The sequence below is a fragment of the Salvelinus alpinus genome, chromosome 4 (assembly GCF_045679555.1).
Source record: "Salvelinus alpinus chromosome 4, SLU_Salpinus.1, whole genome shotgun sequence".
In the NCBI taxonomy this organism is placed as follows: Eukaryota; Metazoa; Chordata; class Actinopteri; order Salmoniformes; family Salmonidae; genus Salvelinus; species Salvelinus alpinus.
Genome location: NC_092089.1, coordinates 36,350,325 through 36,375,511, shown reverse-complemented (window position 1 = coordinate 36,375,511; position 25,187 = coordinate 36,350,325). Strand labels below are relative to the sequence as shown.

The 25,187-nt window shown below is 43.1% G+C and overlaps 1 protein-coding gene across 1 annotated transcript; it reads right to left on the bottom strand.

Moving 5' to 3' along the window:
• Nucleotides 1–6,427: 6,427 nt before the first annotated feature.
• Nucleotides 6,428–17,783, bottom strand: LOC139572398 (maternal B9.15 protein-like). Its single transcript, XM_071395151.1, has 5 exons — nucleotides 17,624–17,783; nucleotides 10,194–10,371; nucleotides 9,924–10,061; nucleotides 8,946–9,270; nucleotides 6,428–8,722 (listed from the first exon to the last, which is right to left on the bottom strand). Exons 2-5 carry the CDS (start codon nucleotides 10,364–10,366, stop codon nucleotides 8,519–8,521), a joined length of 840 nt encoding a protein of 279 aa, XP_071251252.1. The 5' UTR covers nucleotides 10,367–10,371; nucleotides 17,624–17,783; the 3' UTR covers nucleotides 6,428–8,518.
• Between the last annotated feature and the right edge of the window lie 7,404 nt (nucleotides 17,784–25,187).

Sequence of the window (25,187 nt, the reverse complement as noted above, 5' to 3'; positions counted from 1 at the left end):
CGTTTTGTTTTTGTCTACCTCGACGACATCCTGTTTTTCTCTCGTTCTGCCCAGGAACACATTCTACATGTTCGACAGGTTCTTCAGCGCCTCTTGGGGAATCAGTTGTTTGTAAAAGCTGAGAAGTGTGAGTTCCACCGCTCCACTATGTCCTTTCTAGGATACATTATTGCTGAGGGGAATGTACAGATGGATCCAGAGAAGGTGGGAGTAGTGGTGGATTGGCCCCAGCCCACGTCCAGGGTGCAGCTCCAACGATTTCTGGGTTTTGCTCATTTCTACTGCTGTTTAATTTGGGGCTACGGCAACCTGGCGGCTCCCCTCTCTGCACTCACCTCTCCCAAGGTACTGTTCACATGGTCCCCAGCAGCGGACAAGGCTTTTGGGGATCTTAAGCAGCGATTCACTACTGCTCCTATCCTCATCCATCCAGACCCAACTCGTCAGTTTGTGGTGGAGGTTGATGCTTCCGATGTGGAAGTGGGGCCGTTCTTTCCCTGCAATCCGTCCAGGACCAAAAGCTTCATCCCTGTGCCTTCATGTCCCATCGTCTCAACTCTGCGGAGAGGAACTATGATGTTGGGAACTGGGAACACCTAGCTGGGAAGATGGCTCTGGAGGAGTGGAGACACTGGTTGGAAGGGGCGGAACATCCGTTCCTAGCTGGGAAGATGGATCATACAAATTTAGAATACCTCCGCACTGCCAAGCGCCTCAACCCAAGGCAAGCTCATTGGGCTCTGTTATTTACCAGGTTCAATTTCACCATCTCCTACCGACCAGGGTCAAAGAAGGTGAAGCCGGACGCTCTATCCCGTCTGTACAGTTCCACTGACACTCCCTCTGAATCTGAGACCATCCTCTCTGCCTCTTGTTTGGCGGCTTCTATCGTTTGGGGAATTGAGGCTCTGGTTCGCAAGGCACAGCGTTCCCAATCGGGCCCTGGGCGGGGGGGCGGCTAACAGGCTGTTTGTTTTCCGATTCGGTCCGGTCTCAGGTCCTGGAATTGGCTCACTCCTCCAGTGAGGAGCCAATCAAAATATGAGACGGCACTCCGGTGTCTTGTTGCCAGTAACCCCACCACCTGGAGTCAGCAACTGGTCTGGGTGGAATATGCAAGGAACACTCTCCCCTGCTCAGCTACTGGACTATCCCCCTTCGAATGCTCCATTGGGTATCAGCCCCCGCTCTTTCCAGAGCAAGAAGTGGACGTCAACATACCTTCAGCCCAGATGTTCGTCCGCCGCTGCCGGCGTACCTGGAGAAGAGCTTGGGCGGTTCTTCTCAAGACCACTTCCAGGTATCGTCGACAAGCGGACCGCCACCGTACTCTGGCTCCTCGATATCGGGTCGGGCAGAGGGTATGGTTGTCCACTCGGGACCTACCCCTCTGGGTAGAATCCCGTAAACTTTCCCCCCGTTTCATTGGTCCTTTCCCCATTTCTAGAGTCATTAGTCCCACTGCTGTCTGTCTGTTGTTGCCCCGTACCCTCCGTGTTCACCCCACTTTTCATGTGTCCAGGATTAAGCCCTTGTCTCACAGTCCTCTGTTTTCTGTTTCTAGGCCCAACCCTCCCCCCGGGTCATCGATGGCCAGCCAGCGTATACGGTGAGACGTCTCCTGAGGGTTCGACCACGGGGCAGGGGCTTCCAGTACCTGGTTGACTGGGAGGGTTATGGCCTGGAGGAGAGGTGCTGGGTTTCTGCTAAAGATGTCCTGGACCCGACCCTCATCGCCGATTTTCACCGCCGACACCCCGGTCAGCCAGGTATGCGCCCAGGTAGGACGCCAGGTGGTGCCCCTAGGGGGGGGGGGGGTACTGTCACGCCCTGATCTGTTTCACCTGTCCTTGTGATTGTCTCCACCCCCTCCAGGTGTCGCTTATTTTCCCCAGTGTATTTATCGCTGTGTTTCCTGTCTCTCTGTGCCAGTTCGTCTTGACTGTTTCAAGTCAACCAGCGTGTTTTCCCCATGCTCCTGCTTTTGCTATTCTCTCTTTTGCTAGTCCTCCCGATTTTGACCCTTGCCTGTTTTCTGGACTCTGTACCCGCCTGCCCTGACCTCGAGCCTGCCTGCCACTCTGTACCTCCTGGACTCTGATTTGGTTTTGACATTTTGCTTGTCCACGACTATTCTCTTGCCTACCCCTTTTGGTACTAATAAGTATCAAACACTCAAACCATCTGCCTCCCGTGTCTGCATCTGGGTCTGGCCCTGAGCTCTTATATCGAGAGCATTCTGACGGGTTGCATCACTACCTGGTATGGCAACTGCTCGGCCTCTGACCGCAAGGCGCTACAGAGGGTAGTGTGTACGGCCCAGTACATCACCGGGGCCAACCTTCCAGCCATCCAGGACCTCTATACCAGGCAGTGTCAGAGGAAGGCCCTAAAAATATTCAGACTCCAGCCACCCTAGTCATAGACTGTTCTCTCTGCTACCGCACGGCAAGCAAAACCGGAGCGCCAAGTCTAGGTCCAAGAGGCTTCTAAACAGCTTCTACCCCCAAGCCATGAGACTCCTGAACAACTAATCAAATGGCTACCCAGACTATTTGCATTGTCGTCCCCCCCCCCCCCCCCCTTCTACGCTGCTGCTACTCTGTTATTATCTATGCATAGTCACTTTAATAATTCTACCTACATGTACATATTACCTCAATTACCTCGAAACCGGTGCCTCCGCACATTGTCTCTGTACCGGTACCCCCTGTATATAGCCTCACTATTGTTATTTACTGCTGCTCTTTAATTATTTGTTATTCTTATCTTTACTTTTTTAAGGTATTTTCTTCAAACTATATTGTTGGTTAAGGGCTTGTAAGTAAGCATTTCACTGTAAGGTCTACTACACTTGTTGTATTTGGCGCATGTGACAAATAAAATTTGATTTGACTTCACTAACGCTCTTGTGGCTGAATGGAAGCAAGTCCCTGCAGCAATGTTCCAACATCTACTGGAAAGCCTTCCCAGAAGAGTGGGTGCTGTTATAGCTGCAAAGGGGGGACCAACTCCATATTAATGCCCATGATTTTGAAATGAGATGCTCGACGAGCTGTTGTCCACATACTTTTGGTCATGTAGTGTATGTTGCTATACAGTATAGTTGCAAGTGATTCTGGCCTGAGGTAGCCTATAGACTGCTCTTGCGCAAATAAATATATACAGTGGCAAGAAAAAGTATGTGAACCCTCTGGAATTACCTGGATTTCTGCATAAATTTGTCATCAAGTCACAGCAATAGACAAACAACTAATAACACAGAAATTATTGTATTTTTCTTGTCTATATTGAATACATCATTTAAACATTCACAGTGTAGGTTGGAAAAAGTATGTGAACCCCTCGGCTAATGACTTCTCCAAAAGCTAATTGGAGTCAGGAGTCAGCTAACCTGGAGTCCAATCAATGAGACAAGATTGGAGATGTTGGTTAGAGATGCCTTACCCTATAAAAAACACTCACATATTTTGAGTTTGCTATTCTCAAGAAACATTGCCTGATGTGAACCATGCCTCGAACAAAAGAGATCTCAGAAGACCTAAGATTAAGAATTGTTGACTTGCATAAATCTGGAAAGGGTTACAAAAGTATCTCTAAAAGCCTTGATGTCCATCAATCCATGGTAAGACAAATTGTCTATAAATTGAGAAATTTCAGCACTGTTGCTACTTTCCCTAGGAGTGGCCATCCTGCAAACATGACTGCAAGAGCACAGCACAGAATGCTCAATGAGGTTAAGAAGAATCCTCGAGTGTCAGCTAAAGACTTACAGAAATCTCTGGAACACGCTAACATCTCTGTTGACGAGTCTACGATACGTAAAACACTAAACAAGAATGGTGTTCATGGGACAACACCACAGAAGAAGCCACTGCTGTCCAAAAAAAACTGCAAGTCTTACATTTGAAGTCGGAAGTTTATACACCTCAGCCAAATACATTTAAACCCAGTTTATCACAATTCTGACATTTAGTCAGAGTAAAAATTCCCTGTCTTAGGTCGGTTAGGATCACCACTTTATTTTAAGAATGTGAAATGTCAGAATAATAGTAGAGAATGATTTATTTCAGCTTTTATTTCTTTCATCACATTCCCAGTGGGTCAGAAGTTTACATACACTCAATTAGTATTTGGTAGCATTGCCGTTAAATTGTTAAACTTGGGTCAAACGTTTTGGGTAGCCTTCCACAAGCTTCCCACAATAAGTTGGGTGAATTTTGGCCCATTCCTCCTGACAGAGCTGGTGTAACTGAGTCAGGTTTGTAGGCCTCCTTGCTCGCATGCGCTTTTTCAGTTCTGCCCACAAATTTTCTACAGGATTGAGGTCAGGGCTTTGTGAAGGCCACTCCAATACGTTGACTTTGTTGTCCTTAAGCCATTTTGCCACAACTTTTGAAGTATGCTTGGGGTCAATGTCCATTTGGAAGACCCATTTGCGACCAAGCTTTAACTTCCTGACTGATGTCTTGAGATGTTGCTTCAATATATCCACATAATTTTAAATTCCTCATGATGCCATCTATTTTGTGAAGTGCACCAGTTCTTCCTGCAGCAAAGCACCCCCCGCTACATGATGCTGCCACCCCCGTGCTTCACGGTTGGGATGGTGTTCTACAGCTTGCAAGCCTCCCCCTTTTTCCTCCAAACAGAACAATGGTCATTATGTCCGAACAGTTCTATTTTTGTTTCATCAGACCAGAGGACCAGACTATTCTCCAAAAAGTACGATCTTTGTCCCAATGTGCAGTTGCAAACCGTAGTCTGGCTTTTTTATAGCGGTTTTGGAGCAGTGGCTTCTTCCTTGCTGAGCGGCCTTTCAGGTTATGTTGATATAGGACTCGTTTTACTGTGGATATAGATACTTGTGTACCTATTACCTCTAGCATCTTCACAAGGTCCTTTGTTGTTGTTCTGGGATTGATTTGCACTTTTCGCACCAAAGTACGTTCATCTCTAGGAGACAGAGCCCGTCTCCTTCCTGAGCGGTATGACGGCTGCGTCGTCCCATGGTGTTTATACTGTACAGATGAATGTGGTACCTTCAGGTGTTTGGAAATTGCTCCCAAGGATGAACCAGACGTGTGGAGGTCTACAATTTTTTTCTGAGGTCTTGGTTGATTTCTTTTGATTTTCCCATGATGTCAAGCAAAGAGGCACTGAGTTTGAAGGTAGGCCTTGAAATGTATCCACAGGTACACCTTCAATTGACTCAAATGATGTCAATTAGCCTATCAGAAGCTTCTAAAGCCATGACATCATTTTCGGGAATTTTCAAAGCTGTTTAAAGGCACAGTCAACTTAGTGTATGTAAACTTCTGACCCACTGGAATTGTGATACAGTGAATTATTAGTGAAATAATCTGTCTGTAAACAATTGTTGGAAAAATTACTTGTCATGCATAAAGTAGATGTCCTAACCGACTTGCCAAAACTATAGTTTGTTAAAAAAAATTGTGGAGTGGTTGTAAAACGAGTTTTAATGATTCCAACCTAAGTGTATGTAAACTTCCGACTTCAACTGTAAGTTTGCAAAAGTGCATCTGGATGTTCCACAGCGCTACTGGCAAAATATTCTGTGGACAGAGGAAACTACAGTTGAGTTGTTTGGAAGGAACACACAACACTGTGTGGAGGAAAAATGGCACATCACACCAACATCAAAACCTCATCCCAAATGTAAAGTATGGTGGAGGGGAGCATCATGGTTTGGGGCTGCTTTGCTGCCTCAGGGCCTGGACAGCTTGCTATCATCGACGGAAAAATGAATTCCCAAGTTCATCAAGGCATTTTGCAGGTGAATGTAAGGCTATCTGTCCGCCAATTGAAGCTCAACAGAAGTTGGGTGATGCAACAGGACAACGACCCAAAACACAGAAGTAAATTAACAACAGAATGGCTTCAGCAGAAGAATATACGCCTTCTGGAGTGGCCCAGTCAGAGTCCTGACCTCAACCCGATTGAGATGCTGTGGCATGACCTCGAGAGCAGTTCACACCAGACATCCCAAGAATATTGCTGAACTGAAACAATTTTGTAAAGAGAAATGGTCCAAAATTCCTCCTGACCGTTGTGCAGGTCTGATCCGCAACTACAGAAATTGTTTGGTTGAGGTTATTGCAGCCAAAGGAGGGTCAACCAGTTATTAAATCCAAGGGTTCACCCTGCACTGTGAATGTTTACACGGTCTGTTCAATACATGAACACGTATAATTGTTTGTGTGTTATTAGTTTAAGCAGACTGTTTGTCTATTGTTGTAACCTAGATGAAGTTCAGATCAAATTTTATGACCAATTTATGCAGGAATCCAGGTAATTCCAAAGCTTTCACATACTTTTTCTTACCACTGTACATATTCTCTCAATAGACTACTTGTCTGTATGAAACAGTACAGTATACACAAGGTAACAGATTGCAAAAACACAATTTGATTTTATAAATCGGTTGATTTAATGTTATGTGCTGACAAGACAGAGAGATGATTAGTATAAAAACTGACACAGCTTAACATAGACAATTGTCCATGCTAATGTCTATCAGATACAGTAAGAATCGTGTGAACAGAGTACTGCTCTGTACTCAGAACAAGTGAAAAGGCAGTTCATAACATTGAATAAATATGCATCCAAAGCAGATCAATGGGCCAATAAAAGTTAGTATAAAAATAGAGAATATAAGTATTAAGTTATGAAAACATCTATTCATATTAAAGCTAAACATTTGGATCACCCAAGCATTTTTCATTTCCAGTATATAAAACTATTTACAGTAAATCCATGGAAGACTGATTATACAGGAGTGAATACAGTTCAGTTCAGACCCATTTTATCCCAGCAATCACCCAATCACATTTATTTATAAAGCCCTTTTTACATCAGCAGATGTCACAAAGTGCTATACAGAAATGCAGCCTAAAACCCCTAACAGCAATCAATGCAGCACGGTGCCTAGGAAAAACTCCCTAGAACGGCAGGAACCTAGGAAGAAACCTAGAGAGGAACCAGGCTCTGAGGGGTGGCCAGTCCTCTTCTGGCTGTGCCGGGTGGAAATTATAAGAGTACATTGCCATTAAGGACAGATTGTTCTTCAATCTGGCCTAAAGCAGACTAAAGATTTCTAAAAAAGGAAATTATAAACAAATAACCATTTAAAATGATACATGCACCAACACTACAAACTTTATCAAGATATATAAAATAGAGAATATACATAAATATGCATTGAATTTGACTTTACAACAATGATTTTGGTACCACCCACAGGTGGAAAAATAAATGACAACAAATTCAAAAAAACAAATGTGGTTGATAATGACTATTTCTTAATAGGTTACAGTATGTACAAAAAGCTTCTGGTTGGTCTGTTAATTATTATAAAATAGAGAGATGTCTGTACTTGACAGATAACAATCACAGTGAATTGTCAAAAATAGTAAATCACATTAGATTGGATTCCAGAATACCATTTCATATACTGTACAGTGCTTGTGGTAATCTATTGTCTCATATTGACACATTATATTGTAATGATATGCAGTAAGATGCAGCTTCTGAGAACTCAAGAGACACGGTACATATGTTACCACATGTAGCTGCATATCGTTACAGTCTATAGCAGGGCTGCCCAATCCTGGTCCTGAAGGGCCGAAACACTACTGGTTTTCATCCTCTCCTAATCAGGGACTAATTCAGACCTGTGACACCAAGTGAGTCCAATTAACTACCAGGTAGAAACAAAAACCAGACGTGTTTTAGGCCCACCAGGACCATGATTGGGCAGCCCTGGTCTATATCCTACAGTGCACATTCACCATTTTGATGCTTCATAGAGGTGACAGATGAAAAGGTAGTCTATAATATTTACAAAACTATATAAAATCATCATAAAAGCTTAGGCTTTCAGCTTATTGCTGAGGATTCCTGAGATGTTATGAGCACCCAATGAAGGAATACCCCTCGAATCAGGCACTGATTTAAACCTAGGACACCAGGTGGGTGTAATTCATTATCAGGTAGAAAAGAAAACCAGCAGGCTCCGGACCTTGCGGGGTAACAGTTGAATACCACTGGAATACAGTATCACACTAAACTAGTCAATATGCAACAGACTGTCTAGCAGGCCTACTCTAGACACTTCAGCAATATGAATAGACTACTTTTAATCAGTGGATTACCCTAAACCAAAACACACTGGCAGCCCTTAGGGAAGTGCCTGTAGCAATATTTGCTAAATGCCTGTTCTAGTATATTCCTTGTTTACTTCAGTGGCAATTCTACCTAAGAAAGTTACATAGAGGAAATCCCCAAAACTGATTTTCACCAAAAATAAGAAAAAGAAGTGTACAGAAATTCAAAAATGATATAATGAAACAAGTTGTGCTCCCCGCTAACCCTTCAAATATTTTGTCAAACTATCTTAACTGCGCCTCACCCACACCTTCAAAAACCTGCATAGACCCATCGTGATTGGCTCATAGGTAAAAGGGCAGTTTTACCTCCCCCTCTCCAAATAGTTGGTTTAGCTCTTCACAGCCCCCCATGGCTGCAGAGTGGCATAAGGCATGATGAACTGCGGGGGTGGCTGGGGCAGGACGTAGTAGCCGAACGCTGGGGGAGGCGGAGGCGCGTATATTGTGGTGAGGAACACAGGACCCTTCTTCTTGTACGTTGTGGGCCACACAGGGGCAGGGTGGTAGAAGTACTGCTGAGAGGTGGGCTGGAGCTGGAGAGAGAGCAAACAGAGGGAGAGAAAGATCTTAGATAGGATTCTGATTTATAGTTAATCTTCATATCAATAATCAGATAGTACTTAGAGAGCACTTCTTCTGGATGTGTAGGATCTGGTGCTACGTGAATCCACGTGTCCACAGTGCTACATTGCGGATGTCAGAGATGGAGATGTGGTTCCACATTAAGGTAATGTAGATTAACAGAAAAGTTCTTACCAGTGATTTGGTGACGTTCTGTTGAGCATGCTCCACCCTGAACCTGTCCCGAACCCTGGGCATCATGGCAATCACACAAGGTATGCCCTCCACCTTCTCTTTCTTTCCCCCTTTCTCTTTCTTCTTCTCCTCATCTTTTCTTCCCACCGTCTCTCCATCCTTCCCCTCCTCCTCTGTGTCGCTGGAGACAGTAGAGCCACAGTCAGACGAGGTGGCGGAGTGGTAGTCGGACGTATCCAGGTCGACATCTTTGTCTTCTTTCACATCTTCCTCTTCTCCTTCTTTGAAACGAGCTACTGTGAAGTACCTGCAGTTCTCCCCTGACCTGTGAGAGAGGAAAGAGAATACATTAGTTCCTGTAACAAAACCTATAAACAACCTTGTAGCCCTTTCCTGCAGTCAAATGACCTAGTGGCTTCATAATCAAAAGCTAATATAATCAAAAGCCGCCGAAAATTGGGTGTTTTTTTTATATTTCAGCCTTCTGTGATGTATATAAAGTGTAATATTGGGATGCAAACTCTAAATTGAATACATTTCAACTCTATATCTGATATGGAACAGGTGTCTTATTTTTTTTAAGCCCATAACCATATGTGTGAGGTGTGTACTTTTGTTTCACAATAGATGTGTTTAAGATTACCAAGAAACACTTTCTGTGACCCTGATTTAGCCCAAGTAAAAGGTTGAAGGGTGTAACAGTTTCACTTGTATCAACCCATCTCACTCGGGATCATTTCCTCATTGTAGTGGTCTCACCCTCCTCCTACCGTAACTTGATGAGTCATCACATAGTGGGCAGGTTCGTACAACACATGCATCATGATGATAAATATGGTACCTCCAGAGAGCTGACTGTATGACTGTACAATGAATGATGAATGAAAGCCTTCTTCCTCTGCCTTCTGAGACTGAGTATGTCACCGTCTCACTGTGTGTGTACGTCTGTGCACGTGTGAGTAACATAGTGTGACTCACCGTGCGCACACCTCCAGTGGGTCGATCCACAGCGCAATCTCACATGGGAGGCCCAGCTCGCTGAGTTTGAGCTTGCTCTCCTCACACGCCTTCAGCACCTCCTCATCACACGGCACCCCCTCGCTTACCCTGATGCACCTAAGAGGGGTCAAAGGACAGAAAGCTATTCACCTGTACCACAGTCAACTTATCATCTTCTCAGAGACATCCATACGAAATAACAACCCAGTTACTTCCCTTCTTTAATATTTCACTTCCCTTGTTGTTTACCTGAATGCATGTCCTTTGTTGGGGTTGTCGGGGTACCAGTGGTCTTTGAATTTGTTGAGCAGAAGTTGCCGCAGCTTTCCAGCAAAAGCGTCAGCTTTGGTGCCATCCAAGCCACCCCGCTCCACGGCTAGGTGTCTCAGGAAATTCACCCCTGCGTTGACCTCTCTCTTCATCGTTTCTGTGAGGAAATAGGTGCAGAAAACATTAGTCTATCCTGTAAAGCTACTCAACTCATTTAGAAGATTTGAACTATAGCGTGTGTAAACTATAGCGTGTGTGTACAATTCACAAGCCACCACCACTATCAACAAAATTATTTTCTCAGTTCCTCAAACCCTCGAATAGCCCTATTTCACAGTCTACCTTTCAGTCTAATGTAGGGCAGGAGGAAGTCAGCTCCTCGGATAATACCACTTCCTAGAGTATTTAGCCACTGTGTGTTTTCTATTATCATTACCTTCAGACCACACTAGAGGTATATGTTCAATGTACGCAAGTCAGACTGGCCTTCTGTTGTTGAAACAAACTGGGAGCCAAAGGTCGTAATTTGTATACAGGCAAACAAGATGCAAATAGACTCATAGGCCATGTTGGCATATGAATATGTCACATGCTTAAAACGTGTCAGATTCAGGTACAGACCAAAGGTACAGTATGTGCCTTCTGATCGATTCAGTCTGTTTCTTCTCAATAGTGCCAGACAGTGTCAGATTGACACAGGGGAGAAGGTACAGTACAACCCCTGCCTACAGTCCCGGTCAAAGAAGTGTAATGTTTGCCAGCTTAGCAGAAACGCTGAGCCAGTGTAGCTGATTAACCATCATGAAACTACGTACAGTGGGGAGAACAAGTATTTGATACATTGCCGATTTGGCAGGTTTTCCTACTTACAAAGCATGTAGAGGTCTGTCATTTTTTATCATAGGTACACTTCAACCGTGAGAGACGGAATCTAAAACAAAAATCCAGAAAATCCCATTGTATGATTTTTAAGTAATTAATTTGCATTTTATTGCATGACATAAGTATTTGATACATCAGAAAAGCAGAACTTAATATTTGGTACAGAAACCTTTGTTTGCAATTACAGAGATCATATGTTTCCTGTAGTTCTTGACCAGGTTTGCACACACTGCAGCAGGGATTTTGGCCCATTCCTCCATACAGACCTTCTCCAGATCCTTCAGGTTTCGGGGCTGTCGCTGGGCAATACGGACTTTCAGCTCCCTCCAAAGATTTTCTATTGGGTTCAGGTCTGGAGACTGGCTAGGCCACTCCAGGACCTTGAGATGCTTCTTACGGAGCCACTCCTTAGTTGCCCTGGCTGTGTGTTTCGGGTCGTTGTCATGCTGGAAGACCCAGCCACGACCCATCTTCAATGCTCTTACTGAGGGTAGGAGGTTGTTGGTCAAGATCTCGCGATACATGGCCCTATCCATCCTCCCCTCAATACGGTGCAGTCGTCCTGTCCCCTTTGCAGAAAAGCATCCTCAAAGAATGATGTTTCCACCTCCATGCTTCACGGTTGGGATGGTGTTCTTGGGGTTGTACTCATCCTTCTTCTTCCTCCAAACACGGCGAGTGGAGTTTAGACCAAAAAGCTCTATTTTTGTCTCATCAGACCACATGACCTTCTCCCATTCCTCCTCTGGATCATCCAGATGGTCATTGGCAAACTTCAGACGGGCCTGGACATGCGCTGGCTTGAGCAGGGGGACCTTGCGTGCGCTGCAGGATTTTAATCCATGACAGCGTAGTGTGTTACTAATGGTTTTCTTTGAGACTGTGGTCCCAGCTCTCTTCAGGTCATTTACCAGGTCCTGCCGTGTAGTTCTGGGCTGATCCCTCACCCTCCTCATGATCATTGATGCCCCACGAGGTGAGATCTTGCATGGAGCTCCAGACCGAGGGTGATTGACCGTCATCTTGAACTTCTTCCATTTTCTAATAATTGCGCCAACAGTTGTTGCCTTCTCACCAAGCTGCTTGCCTATTGTCCTGTAGCCCATCCCAGCCTTGTGCAGGTCTACAATTTTAGCCCTGATGTCCTTACACAGCTCCCTGGTCTTGGCCATTGTGGAGAGGTTGGAGTCTGTTTGATTGAGTGTGTGGACAGGTGTCTTTTATACAGGCAACGAGTTCAAACAGGTGCAGTTAATACAGGTAATGAGTGGAGAACAGGAGGGCTTCTTAAAGAAAAACTAACAGGTCTGTGAGAGCCGGAATTCTTACTGGTTGGTAGGTGATCAAATACTTATGTCATGCAATAAAATGCAAATTAATTACTTAAAAATCATACAATGTGATTTTCTGGATTTTTGTTTTAGATTCCATCTCTCACAGTTGAAGTGTACCTATGATAAAAATTACAGACCTCTACATGCTTTGTAAGTAGGAAGACCTGCAAAATCGGCAGTGTATCAAATACTTGTTCTCCCCACTGTATGTGAGGAGTGCAAGTGTGTTGACTTCCTGCTCTGGTTTAGTCGAGGTGCGAGGGTTAATTAGTGTTGTTAGTGTAGACCTGACATACAGAGAGTCAGGGAGAATCTGAAAAAAAACACTGGTTGCATCAGCTTGAGGAAGGCGTGACAATTATATTCCACCTTAAGCATCTTCCCGGAGGTGACAGACTTTGTCTGGTGACACAACTATGTACTAATGGCATTACGTAAACTGTTGAGCAATTATACAGAAACAATTTGTTTCTATAGGTCACAAGTGAAGAAGTAAGTTAATTTCCCTTAAGACCAACATAACAAATAGCTTTACCGTACAGTCCCACCGGGCACAGATGTCAGTTCAACATCTAGTTTTGATTTACATTTGTTTGAGTGTCAACTAATGTGAATTCAATGTGAAATCTGAAGAGAAAAAAAATCACGTCATTGGTTTTAGGTTAAAAGTTTGGTGAAAAAAAGACAAAATGACCTTACGTTGATGACTTTATGCAAATCCAATTAGTTTCCCACGTTGATTCAACGTCATCACATTGATTTTGGTGGTTGAAATGACGAGGAAACAACGTTGATTCAACCAGTATTGTCCCAGTGGGGTAGGTTCAGTGAGCTTATACAGTTTGTAACCACGTTATAACTCAGTTGTAGAGATATACCAGATGGTGAGGTAACAAAGTCATATTCAATACATTATTACTTCACAATATTGCTTTCAGATGCTTTTGATGATTTTGTATCTTATTCAATAACAGAATGCATTTTTCATTAGAACTCTACCAGTACACGGTCACAAGTCCTTGAAGAACTCGGTGTGCCTCAGGATGTTATGTCGAAACTCTCTCCCTCTGTCTCTCTTTCACATAAACACACACGCAGACAGACACAGATACAAACTACAAACAGTACCCTCAGTCTGAAGACAACTCTCTAAACCCAGCTGACGATGGTTTTTCAGCTAGGATTTCCTGTTTCAGATTGCTGCCATAACTGAAAAGCATTTGCAGGTGGTGCCTCTAGTCTGCACTCTTAAACTGCCTCTTCCCACCATTGGTGGAAAGAAAGAATGTTAGATAGGCAACAGGATATTTACAGTTGGGGGGGGTGACAGAATGGTATTCCTTTTTACCTTAGGGGTATACAGAAGAAGGGTAGACTATTTGTTCATACACGTGATCTCATCTAAAAATGTGGCATGGACCAATTTCAATGGAATAGATTGTTTTCATCACCATGTTGAAACCCAATAGGAATGTCAGTGAGAAGTTACTGATGTGTGACCTTAATTTGAGCCAGTTTGCTACAGCAGGAAAATAATCCTGCATCAACAGGAAATGGGAATTATTATGTGGATTATAATTAATGTACGTTTCTGTAGGGGTTGCTACATTTTTTGTAAGGGAAAACTTCAGAAGCCTTTTTAAACCTCAAATACACTAAGTTTAAAATGTCCTGTAGTGCAGAACAGTTCTCCTGCAACAGGGTGACCAAATGAAGATCCTACATCTTTGCAGAAATACAGTAACACAGACTGTTACAGACACAGACTACCGACTCATCGCATTTGTTCTGACTGACTAGTTCCCAGTCTGACCACTTCTCTAACTTCACAGCCACATAATGTCTTTCAGTCTAATAATATCGACCACAACTATCGCCACATGTTTGTTATTTTTCAGACTGCACAGCAACATATAGATGTAGGATCTTAATTTGACCTGTATTGTCACTCGATCGTGGTTAGGCTATTAGCTGACCAAAGGTAGGCTACATGAAAATTGTAATATTGTTAATATAACTGTGTGTTAGTGTGCTCCTCTGCATTTCCTGCGGTGCATTTCAGCAACAACAGAGTGGTCAAATTAAGATTCTACAACTGTAGAGCTATTTCTCAAAAGTGTAACTAACAGACACATATTTTGGCCACTGCTGTACATCACTGAGGACATTGAGAGGCAAATTGAGATTTATCAGGTCAAGGTGGTGAGAAGTTTCATTCTGTGCGAAGCTCCACTCCACTCTGCAGTCTAGTGTGAAACCTCTTACAGCTCAGAGAGTTGACCTCATGTTAGATGATGGCCCAGTCATTTACTGGTTGCCTCATCTGTCATCATAAACTTTGCATATTAAAGTGCCATTATCGCTGTCATGACTAAATCATTCACTACCTTAGTTAGACCGGATTGATGTGGACATTGCTCATGATTAGAATATGTTAGGGCCACTGAGACCAGAATTAAACATCTCCCTGTCTATAAATTACATTTTTCAGTTAAAAAATGTAATGCCATGAACAGACCCTCATCTATGTCCTAGATCTGTGTGTCCTAGATCGGTGGTTCCCAAACTTTTTATATTCCCGTACCCCTTCAAACATTCAACCTCCAGCTGCGTACCCCCTCTAGCACCATGGTCAGCGCACTCTCAAATGTTGTTTTTTGACGTCATTGTAAGCCTGCCACACACACTATACGATACATTTATTAAACATAAGAATGACTAAGTTTTTGTCACAACCCGGATCGTGGGAAGTGACAAAGAGCTCTTATAGGACCAGGGCACAAATAATAATCTACAATTTTGCTCTTTATTTAACCATCTTACATATAAAACCTTATTTGTTCATCGAAAATGGTGAGTAACTCACCACAGGTTAATGAGAAGGGTGTGCTTGAAAGGATGCACATACCTCTGCAATGTTGGGTTGTATTGGAGAGAGTCTCAGTCTTAAATCATTTTACACACACAGTCTGTGCCATTATTTCGTTTTCATGCTAGTGACGGCCGAGAATCCACTTTCACATAGGTACAAGTTAAAAAAGAATATCCCGAGTATAAATCCAGTAATGTATACACCAATGGTGGCACTTTAACTGGGGAGGGCGGGCTCATAGTAATTGCTGGAACAGAATTAATGGAATGGTTGATACCATTCCATTCACTCCATTCGTTATTATGAGCCATCCTCCCCTCACCAGCTTGCTCTGGTACACACACTTAAGGTTAAAACAATACGCTTTGAGAAACATTTTGTTTTTTAAACACAACTGAAAACTTCAAGGAGTTGGTCTGATGTGACGTTATTGGCATCCTCTCTTGCTTGAGGGAAAAATAGAGGACATCAACCACCCGAGCCACGGCCTGTTCACCCTGCTATTATCCAGAAGGCGAGGTCACTACAGGTGCAGCAAAGGTGGGACCGAGAGACTGAAAAACAGCTTCTATCTCAAGGCCATCAGACTGTTAAATAGCCATCACTAGCCGGCTACCACCCAGTTATGCAACCCTTTACCCTAGAGGCTGCTGCCCTATGTACATAGACATGGAACCACTGGTCACTTTAATAATGGAACACTAGTCACTTTAATAATGTTAACATACTGTTTTACTCATTTCATATGTATATACTGTATTCTGTATATACTGTATTCTAGTCAATGCCACTCTGACATCCTAATATTTATATATTTTTTAATTCCATTGTTTACTTTTAGACTTGTGTGCATTGTTGTGAACTGTTAGATACTATGACACTGTTGGAGCTAGGGAACACAAGCTTTTCGCTACAACCACAATAACATCTGCTAAATATGTGTATGTGACCAATATAATTTTATTTGAAGATGAAAGCCCCCCCCGTACACTTGTTCGATGTCATGACATACCTGGACCTCCTATTGAGATGTGCCTTTTGGTAAGTAAATCAGGTGATAAAGAGGTGAAAATTAACCTGGGTGTGTCTTTAAGTCAAGTCAGATCAACCATTCCAGAAGCAGAGTCTTTGAGTGACAGTACACAGTGGCCCACTGCCTCTAACAGACAAAGCAGTAACACTGAGGTGTTGATATTGCAGCAACCCCTGTATTGATCTTTGTGTAAAGACCGAGACATGACCTCTCTACAGCCCAATAACAACATGCATGTCAGTCCATGTTGTGCAAGTTTGAGAAAGTTGACATGGTGTCCCAATAATCTGAACCAGTCCACTGAGCCTAACACAGTTCCATAACCTATATAATAAGATGAGTGAACACTGGCAGTGAGAAGCTTCTGTGTTATACATGCTGTCTGTATTTCTTTAAGACCAGTTAATTAATATCTGTTGTTGTGTAATATGGCTGCTTGGAATATTATGGTTATAGCACAGTAATGTTATAGCAGCATATACAATACATTAATTAGATTGTTGGCCCATGCCACGTGGTGAGTCTTGTTGATAGTAAGTTCATGTAAATTGCAAGAAAACAGCTAAAACTTCAGATCTAAAAGAGTGGATTTTAGTGTCCTATAACCCGGCCACGTGCTTCCTGAGCCTATGGAAAGAGTCCACACTGCAGAGATTGGATACATTGTAACACTTGAACTCAAGTGATTGCTATAATGTAACTTGTGAAGAACATTAAATAGTTATCATTTAGAGATCACACATCCTATAGGCTACACGTCAAACAGATTTCAGATTGGGTTTTCCGTTCAGCCCGTGGTTTTTGTAATTTTCCGCGTTGTGGTGTCGACTTTTTTTTTTTTACCTCGTTCGAAAACATTGAACAGGGGAGTGGGTTCTCAACGCGGAAATCCCCCCATGTAATTGGAAATTCAAAAAGTTTACTTGAATAGATTCTGCGTTTATTCTAAAGATTACGTTTTCATTGTTTAAAATATACAAACTTAAATAATATTCCGATTTGGGAATAAAAAAGCTAAACAACAATTAAACTAGGCTACAATTAAATTATTACATGCTACAAGGACTGTCGTGGTGAGTAGGCTGTTGTAATTGCTGTAATTTCTAGTCATTAAGCAATATATTCCCTAAATAATAAATACATTTACAACGTGTGTAATAACCAAACAATAACCAAGTTATTTAAATCACATGTGAAAAGATCCTACATTTGTTTACAAAATTATTTTTCAATCACATCAAAAGGTTGACTTACACATATGGTAAACTTCTCAATATGTCTCCCTTACCTGTATAATAACAGCAGTATTTTAAATATCCAGTACAATGACAATTTTCTCTATTTCCTCTCTATATTGCTGTGATCAGACGACTTGTATAGTTATCGGCACATGTTGCTTCCTTGTTCTCTTTAGTACAGTCAAAGTGATCCACGTTCCTGGTTTTGCGTTGGTCTTTGGGAATATCTCAATAGCATTCTCCTCGCGTCCTCTCTCTCGTCTATTCTCAAAACCCATTGGATGAGAAAGCAAGAGGTCCCGCCCCTCTGACCTTCTCCTCCAATGGGTTTTGATAAAGAGACGAGGAGAGAGGAAGCAAGTATTTGCAATTGAGATTTTCCATGTGTTGCGTAGGAGGGTCTGGTGCAAGCGAGAAGTAACACCGTCAATATGACTCACTTCCTTGTTCAGTGCTATGAGCAATATGCTGACTCCCTTTTACTACACCTTGAGACTCCCACTACAGACCAAATATGGCAAGCCCGGGTGAACTGAGGGTCTTCTACTATCATAGGCTATCATTCAAAAACATGTAAGGATGAAATGTAATTCTCACCATGTTATAACCTTATTATAGTACCAACCAATTATTATTTATATTGATGAATAGTAGGCCTAACAACATTTGGCTTGTAAGACTACTACAACAACAGCCCCTCAATGTAAAATGTCAGTCTACTCAACTTGAAATCTGTCTGTGATAAGCTTCCATGTTCATTTCAAAGTAATTTTGACCCTATGTAAGTGTGCTTGTAGTGACTTCATAAGCCTGCGTGTTGGTACCATCAGTAGTCTCTGACAACCAGATGACCATATGATCACTCGGCTACACAGCTGATGCCTCCCGGACTCTTCACTAACACGACTAGAAGCCACTACTTGCCGGATTCCTGCCGTAAGCTCTGGACCTTTGCATCAGATCATTGCAACTAGCTAGCTGCTACCGAGTGGCTATAGTGGCTAACGCCCTTGTCCCGAAGCTAGCACCAGTTAGCCTTGAGCCAGGCGCATCTCCCGGCTAGTAAACAAAATTACTCCAGCTACATTACCTCTTTTGCCAATTGGCCTGGACCCTTTGTCGACACGGAGCCCCGCAGATCCATCACGACTGGTCTGCCGACGTAATTCCATCCGATGTGCCCTCAACCGGCCTTTGTCGGACATCGATGAAGACGCTTCTGCTAGCCTCGGCCTGCTCACTTTATGAACGCTGTGTCTCCCGGTTGCTGGCGTAGTAACGACTTCCCTGTTTCATCTATTGCTGTTCACTGGACCCTATGATCACCTGGCTACATAGCTGATGCCTGCTGGACTGTTCAAGAATCACGGTCCTCCATTTTGTTTGTTTTGTTTATCTGTCGGCCCCAGCCTCGAACTCAGGCCCTGTGTGTAGTTAACTTCTTATGGCTGGGGGCAGTATTGAGTAGCTTGGATGAATAAGGTGCCCAGAGTAAACTGCCTGCTACTCAGGCTCAGAAGCTAAGATGTGCATATTATTAGTAGATTTGGATAGAAAACACTCTGAAGTTTCTAAAACTGTTTGAATGATGTCTGTGAGTATAACAGAACTCATATGGCAGGCAAAAACCTGAGAAAAAATCCAACCAGGAAGTGGGAAATCTGAGGTTTGTAGTTTTTCAACTCATCGCCTATCCAAGATAGTGTAAATTTGGTCCGATTGCCCTTCCTAGGCCTTCCACTAGATGTCAACAGTCTTTAGAACCTTGTTTGAGGCTTCTACTGTGAAGGAGGAGAGAATGAGAGCTGTTTCAACCAGAGGTCTGGCAGAGTGCCATGAGCTCAGTCTCGCGCAGGCCCGTGAGAGTTAGCTGCATTTCTAAAGACAAAGGAATTCTCCGGTTGAAACATTATTGAAGATTTATGTTAAAAACATCCTAAAGATTGATTCTATACATTGTTTGACATGTTTCTACGAACTGTAACGGAACCTTTTGACTTTTCGTCTGGACCTAGTGATCGCGCCTCATGAATTTGGATTTATGACCTAAACGTGCGAACAAAAAGGAGGTATTTGGACATAAATTATGGACTTTATCGAACAAAACAAACATTTATTGTGGAACTGGGATTCCCGGGAGTGCATTCTGACGAACATCATCAAAGGTAAGTGAATATTTATAATGCTATTTCTGACTTCTGTTGACTCCACAACATGGCGGGTACCTGTATGGCTTGTTTTTGTGTCTGAGCGCCGTACTCAGATTATTGCATGGTGTGCTTTTTCCGTAAAGTAAAAAAAAAATCTTACACAGCGGTTGCATTATTAAGGAGAAGTGGATCTATAATTCCATGTATAACCCTTGTATTTTCATCAACATTTATGATGAGTATTTCTGTAAATTGATGTGGCTCTCTGCAAAATCACCGGATGTTTTGGAAGCAAAACATTACTGACCATAACGCGCCAATGTAAACTGAGATTTTTGGATATAAATATGAACTTTATCGAAGAAAACATACATTGATTGTGTAACATGAAGTCCTATGAGTGTCATCTGATGAAGATCATCAAAGGTTAGTGATTAATTGTATCTCTATTTCAGCTTTTTGTGACTCCTCTCTTTGGCTGGAAAAAGGGCTGTGTTTTTCTGTGACTAGTTGCTGACATAACATAATCGTTTGGTGTGCTTTCGTCGGAAAGCCTTTTTGAAATCGGACACTGTGGTGGCATTAACAACAAGTTTATCTTTAAAATGGTGTAAAATACTTGTATGTTTGAGGAATTTTAATTATGAGATTTTTGTTGTTTGAATTTGGCGCCGTGCACTTCAACTGGCTGTTGTCATATCGATCCCGTTAGCGGGATTTCAGCCGTAAGAAGTTAACTGACCCTCTCTGCCCATTCATCGCCATTTTAACTGTTGTTGTCTAAGACAGCTGCTGTCTTACCCGTTGTCTTAGGTAGCTCCCAAACAACACCTGTGATTGCTTTATGCCTCGCTTTATGTCTCTCTCTAATGTCAATATGCTTTGTATACTGTTGTTTAGGGTAGTTTTCATTGTTTCATTTTACTGCGGAGCCCCTAGCCCCACTCAACATGCCTCAGATACCTCTTTTGTCCCACCTCCCACACATGGGGTGACCTCACCTAGCATAACTGGTGCCTCCAGAGATGTAACCTCTCTTATCGTCACTCAATGCCTAGGTTTCTCTCCTCTGTACCCACACCCTACCATACCCTTGTCTGTACATTATGCCCTGAATCTATTCTGCCATGCCCAGAAATCTTCTCCTTCTATTCTCTGTCCCCAACGCACTAGACGACCAGTTTTGATAGCCTTTAGCCGTAGCCTCATCCTACTCCTCCTCTGTTTCTCTGGTTGATGTAGGGGTTAACCCAGGCCCTGTGTGTCCCCAGGCACTCTCATTTGTTGACTTATGTAACCGTAAAAGATTTCATGTTAACATCAGAAGCCTCCTCCCGAAGTTTGTTTTTCTCACTGCTTTAGCATACTCCGCCAACCCTGATGTCCTTGCCATGTCTGAATCCTGGCTTAGGAAGGCCACCAAAAATTCTGAGATTTCCATCCCCAACTACAACATTTTCCATCAAGATTGAACTGCCAAAGGGGGAGGAATTGCAATCTACTGCAGAGATAGCCTGCAAAGTTCTGTCATACTTTCCAGGTCTATGCCCAAACAGCTCGAGCTTCTAATAAATAAAAAAAAGTATCTCTCCAGAAATAAGTCTTTCACTGTTGCCGCCTGTTATACAACCCCCTCAGCTCCCAGCTGTGCCCTGGACACCACACAGTTGAAGTCGGAAGTTTACATAGACCTTAGACAAATACATTTAAACTCCGTTTTTCACAATTCCTGACATTTAATCCTAGTAAACATTCCCTGTTTTAGGTCAGTTAGGATCACCACTTTATTTTAAGAATGTGAAATGTCATAATAATAGTAGAGAGAATTATTTATTTCATATTTTATTTCTTTCATCACATTCCCAGTGGGTCAGAAGTTTACATACACTCAATTAGTATTTGGTAGCATTGCCTTTAAATTGTTTAACTTGAGTCAAACATTTCGGGTAGCCTTCCACAAGCTTCCCAAAATAAGTTAAATGAATTTTGGCCCATTCCTCCTGACAGAGCTGGTGTAACTGAGTCAGATTTGTAGGCCTCCTTGCTCGCATGCGCTTTTTCAGTTCTGCCCACAAATGTTCTATTGGATTGAGGTCAGGGCTTTGTGATGGCCACTCCAATACCTTGACTTTGTTGTCCTTAAGCCATTTTGCCACAACTTTGGAAGTATGCTTGGGGTCATTGTCCATTTGGAAGACCCATTTGCAACCAAGCTTTAACTTCCTGACTGATGTCTTGAGATGTTGCTTCAATATTTGCACATCATTTTCTTTCCTCATGATGCCATCTATTTTGTGAAGTGCACCAGTCCCTCCTGCAACAAAGCACCCCACAACATGATGCTGCACCCCCATGCTTCACGGTTGGGATGGTGTTCTTCGGCTTGCAAGCCTCCCCCTTTTTCCTCCAAACATAACGATGGTCATTATGGCCAAACAGTTCTATTTTTGTTTCATCAGACCAGAGGACATTTCTCCAAAAAGTACGATCTTTGTCCCCATGTGCAGTTGCAAACCGTAGTCTGGCTTTTTTATGGCGGTTTTGGAGCAGTGGCTTCTTCCTTGCTGAGCGGCCTTTCAGGTTATGTCGATATAGGACTCTTTTTACTGTGGATATAGATACTTTTGTACCTGTTTTCTCCAGCATCTTCACAATGTCCTTTGCTGTTGTTCTGGGATTGATTTGCACTTTTCGCACCAAGGTATATTCAACTCGAGGAGACAGAACGTGTCTCCTACCTGAGCGGTATGACGGCTGCATGGTCCCATGGTGTTTATACTTGCGTACTATTGTTTGTACAGATGGAAGTGGTACCTTCAGGCATTTGGAAATTGCTTCCAAGGATGAACCTGACTTGTGGAGGTCTACAATTTTTCTTGGCTGATTTCTTTTGATTTTCCCATGATGTCAGGCACTGAGTTTGAAGGTAGGCCTTGAAATACATCCACAGGTACACATCCAATTGACTCAAATAGCCTATCAGAAGCTTCTAAACATGACATGACATTTTCTGGAATTTTCCAAGCTGTTTAAAGGCACAGTCAACTTAGTGTATGTAAATTTCTGACCCACTGGAATTGTGATACAGTGAATTATAAGTGAAATAATCTGTCTGTAAACAATTGTTGGAAAAATGACTTGTGTCATGCACTAAGTAGATGTCTTCACCGACTTGCCAAAACTATAGTTTGTTAACAAGACATTTGTGGAGTGGTTGAAAACTTAGTTTTAATCACTCCAACCTAAGTGTTTGTAAACTTCCGACTTCAACTGTATGTTGGATTGCCCCCCTTCTATCTTCAGAGTTCGTTCTGTTAGGTGACCTAAACTGGGATATGCTTAACACCCCGGCCGTCCTACAATCTAAGCTAGATGCCCTCAATCTCACACAAATCATCAAGGAACCCAGCAGGTACATCCCTAAATCCGTAAACATGGGAAACCTCATAGATATTATCCTGGCCAACTTGCCCTACAAACACACCTATGCTGTTTTCAATCAGGATCTCAGTGATCACTGCCTCATTGCCTGCATCCGTTATGGGTCTGCTGTCAAACGACCACCCCTCATCACTGTCAAACGCTCCCTAAAACACTTCTGCGAGCAGGCCTTTCTAATCGACCTGTCCCGGGTATCCTGGAAGGATATTGACCTCATCCCGTCAGTTGAGGATGCCTGGTTGTTCTTTAAAAGTAATTTCCTCACCATCTTAAATAAGAATGCCCCTTTCAAAAAATATAGAACTAAGAACAGATATAGCCCTTGGTTCACTCCAGACCTAACTGCCCTCGACCAGCACAAAAACATCCTGTGGCGTACTGCACTAGCATCAAATAGTCCCCGCAATAAGCAATTTTTCAGGGAAATCAGGAACCAATATACACAAGCAGTTAGAAAGCTAAGGCTAGCTTTTTCAACCAGAAATGTGCATCCTGTAGCACAAACTCAAAAAAGTTATCGGACCCTGTAAAGTCCATGGAGAATAAGAGCACCTCCTCCCAGCTGCCCACTGCACTGAGGCTAGGAAACACTGTCACCACCGATAAATCCACGATAATCAAGAATTTCAAAAAGCATTTCTCTACGGCTGGCCATGCTTTCCCCCTGGCTACCCCAACACCGGCCAACAGCTCCGCACCCCCAACAGCTACTTGCCCAAGCCTCCCCAGCTTCTCCTTCACCCAAATCTAGATAGCAGATGTTCTGAAAGAGCTGCAAAACCTGGACCCGTACAAATCTGCTGGGATAGACAATCTGGACCCTCTCTTTCTAAAATTATCCACCGCCATTGTTGCAACCTCTATTACTAGTCTGTTAAATCTCTCTTTCGTATCGTCCGAGATTCCTAAAGATTGGAAAGCTGCCGCGGTCATCCCCCTCTTCAAAGGGGGTGACACTCTAGACCCAAACTGTTACAGACCTATATCCATCCTGCCCTGCCTTTCTAAAGTCTTCGAAAGCCAAGTTAACAAACAGATCACCGACCATTCGAATCCCACCGTACCTTCTCCACTGTGCAATCCGGTTTCCGAGCTGGTCACGGGTGCACCTCAGCCACGCTCAAGGTACTAAACGATATCATAACTGCCATCGATAAAAGACAGTACCATGCAGCCGTCTTCATCGACCTGGTGTCACGTCCTGACCATAGAGAATCCTTATTTTCTATGGTAGAGTAGGTCAGGGCGTGACTGGGGGGTTAGTCTAGTTTATTATATCTATGTGGGGTTCTAGGTTTGTTTTTCTATGTTGGTGATTGTGTATGATTCCCAATTAGAGGCAGCTGGTAATCATTGTCTCTAATTGGGGATCATATTTAGGTAGCTTTTTTCCACCTGTGTTTATGGGATATTGTTTTGAGTTAGTGCACGTAGCACCTCTGTATTCACAATTCGTTGTTAGTTTATTGTTTATTTGTTTTTTGTCTTTGCTAAGTTTCACTATATTTTTTAATTATGTGGAACTCAACATCCGCTGCGCCTTGGTCCGATAATTATTCTAGCGAACGTGACACCTGGCCAAGGCTTTCAACTCTGTCAATCACCGTATTCTTATCTGCAGACTCAACAGCCTTGGTTTCTCAAATGACTGCCTCGCCTGGTTCACCAACTACTTCTCAGATAGAGTTCAGTGTGTCAAATCGGAGGGCCTGTTGTCCTGACCTCTGGCAGTCTCTATGGGGGTACCACAGGGTTCAATTCTCGGGCCGACTCTTTTCTCTGTATATATCAATGATGTCGCTCTTGCTGCGGGTGATTCCTTGATCCACTTCTATGCAGATGACACCATTCTGTATACATCTGGCCCTTCTTTGGACACTGTGTTAACAAACCTCCAAATGAGCTTCAATGCCATACAACACTCCTACCGTGGCCTCCAACTGCTCTTAAATGCTAGTAAAACTAAATCCATGCTCTTCAACCGATCGCTGCCCGCACCCGCCCGCACGACTAGCATCACTAC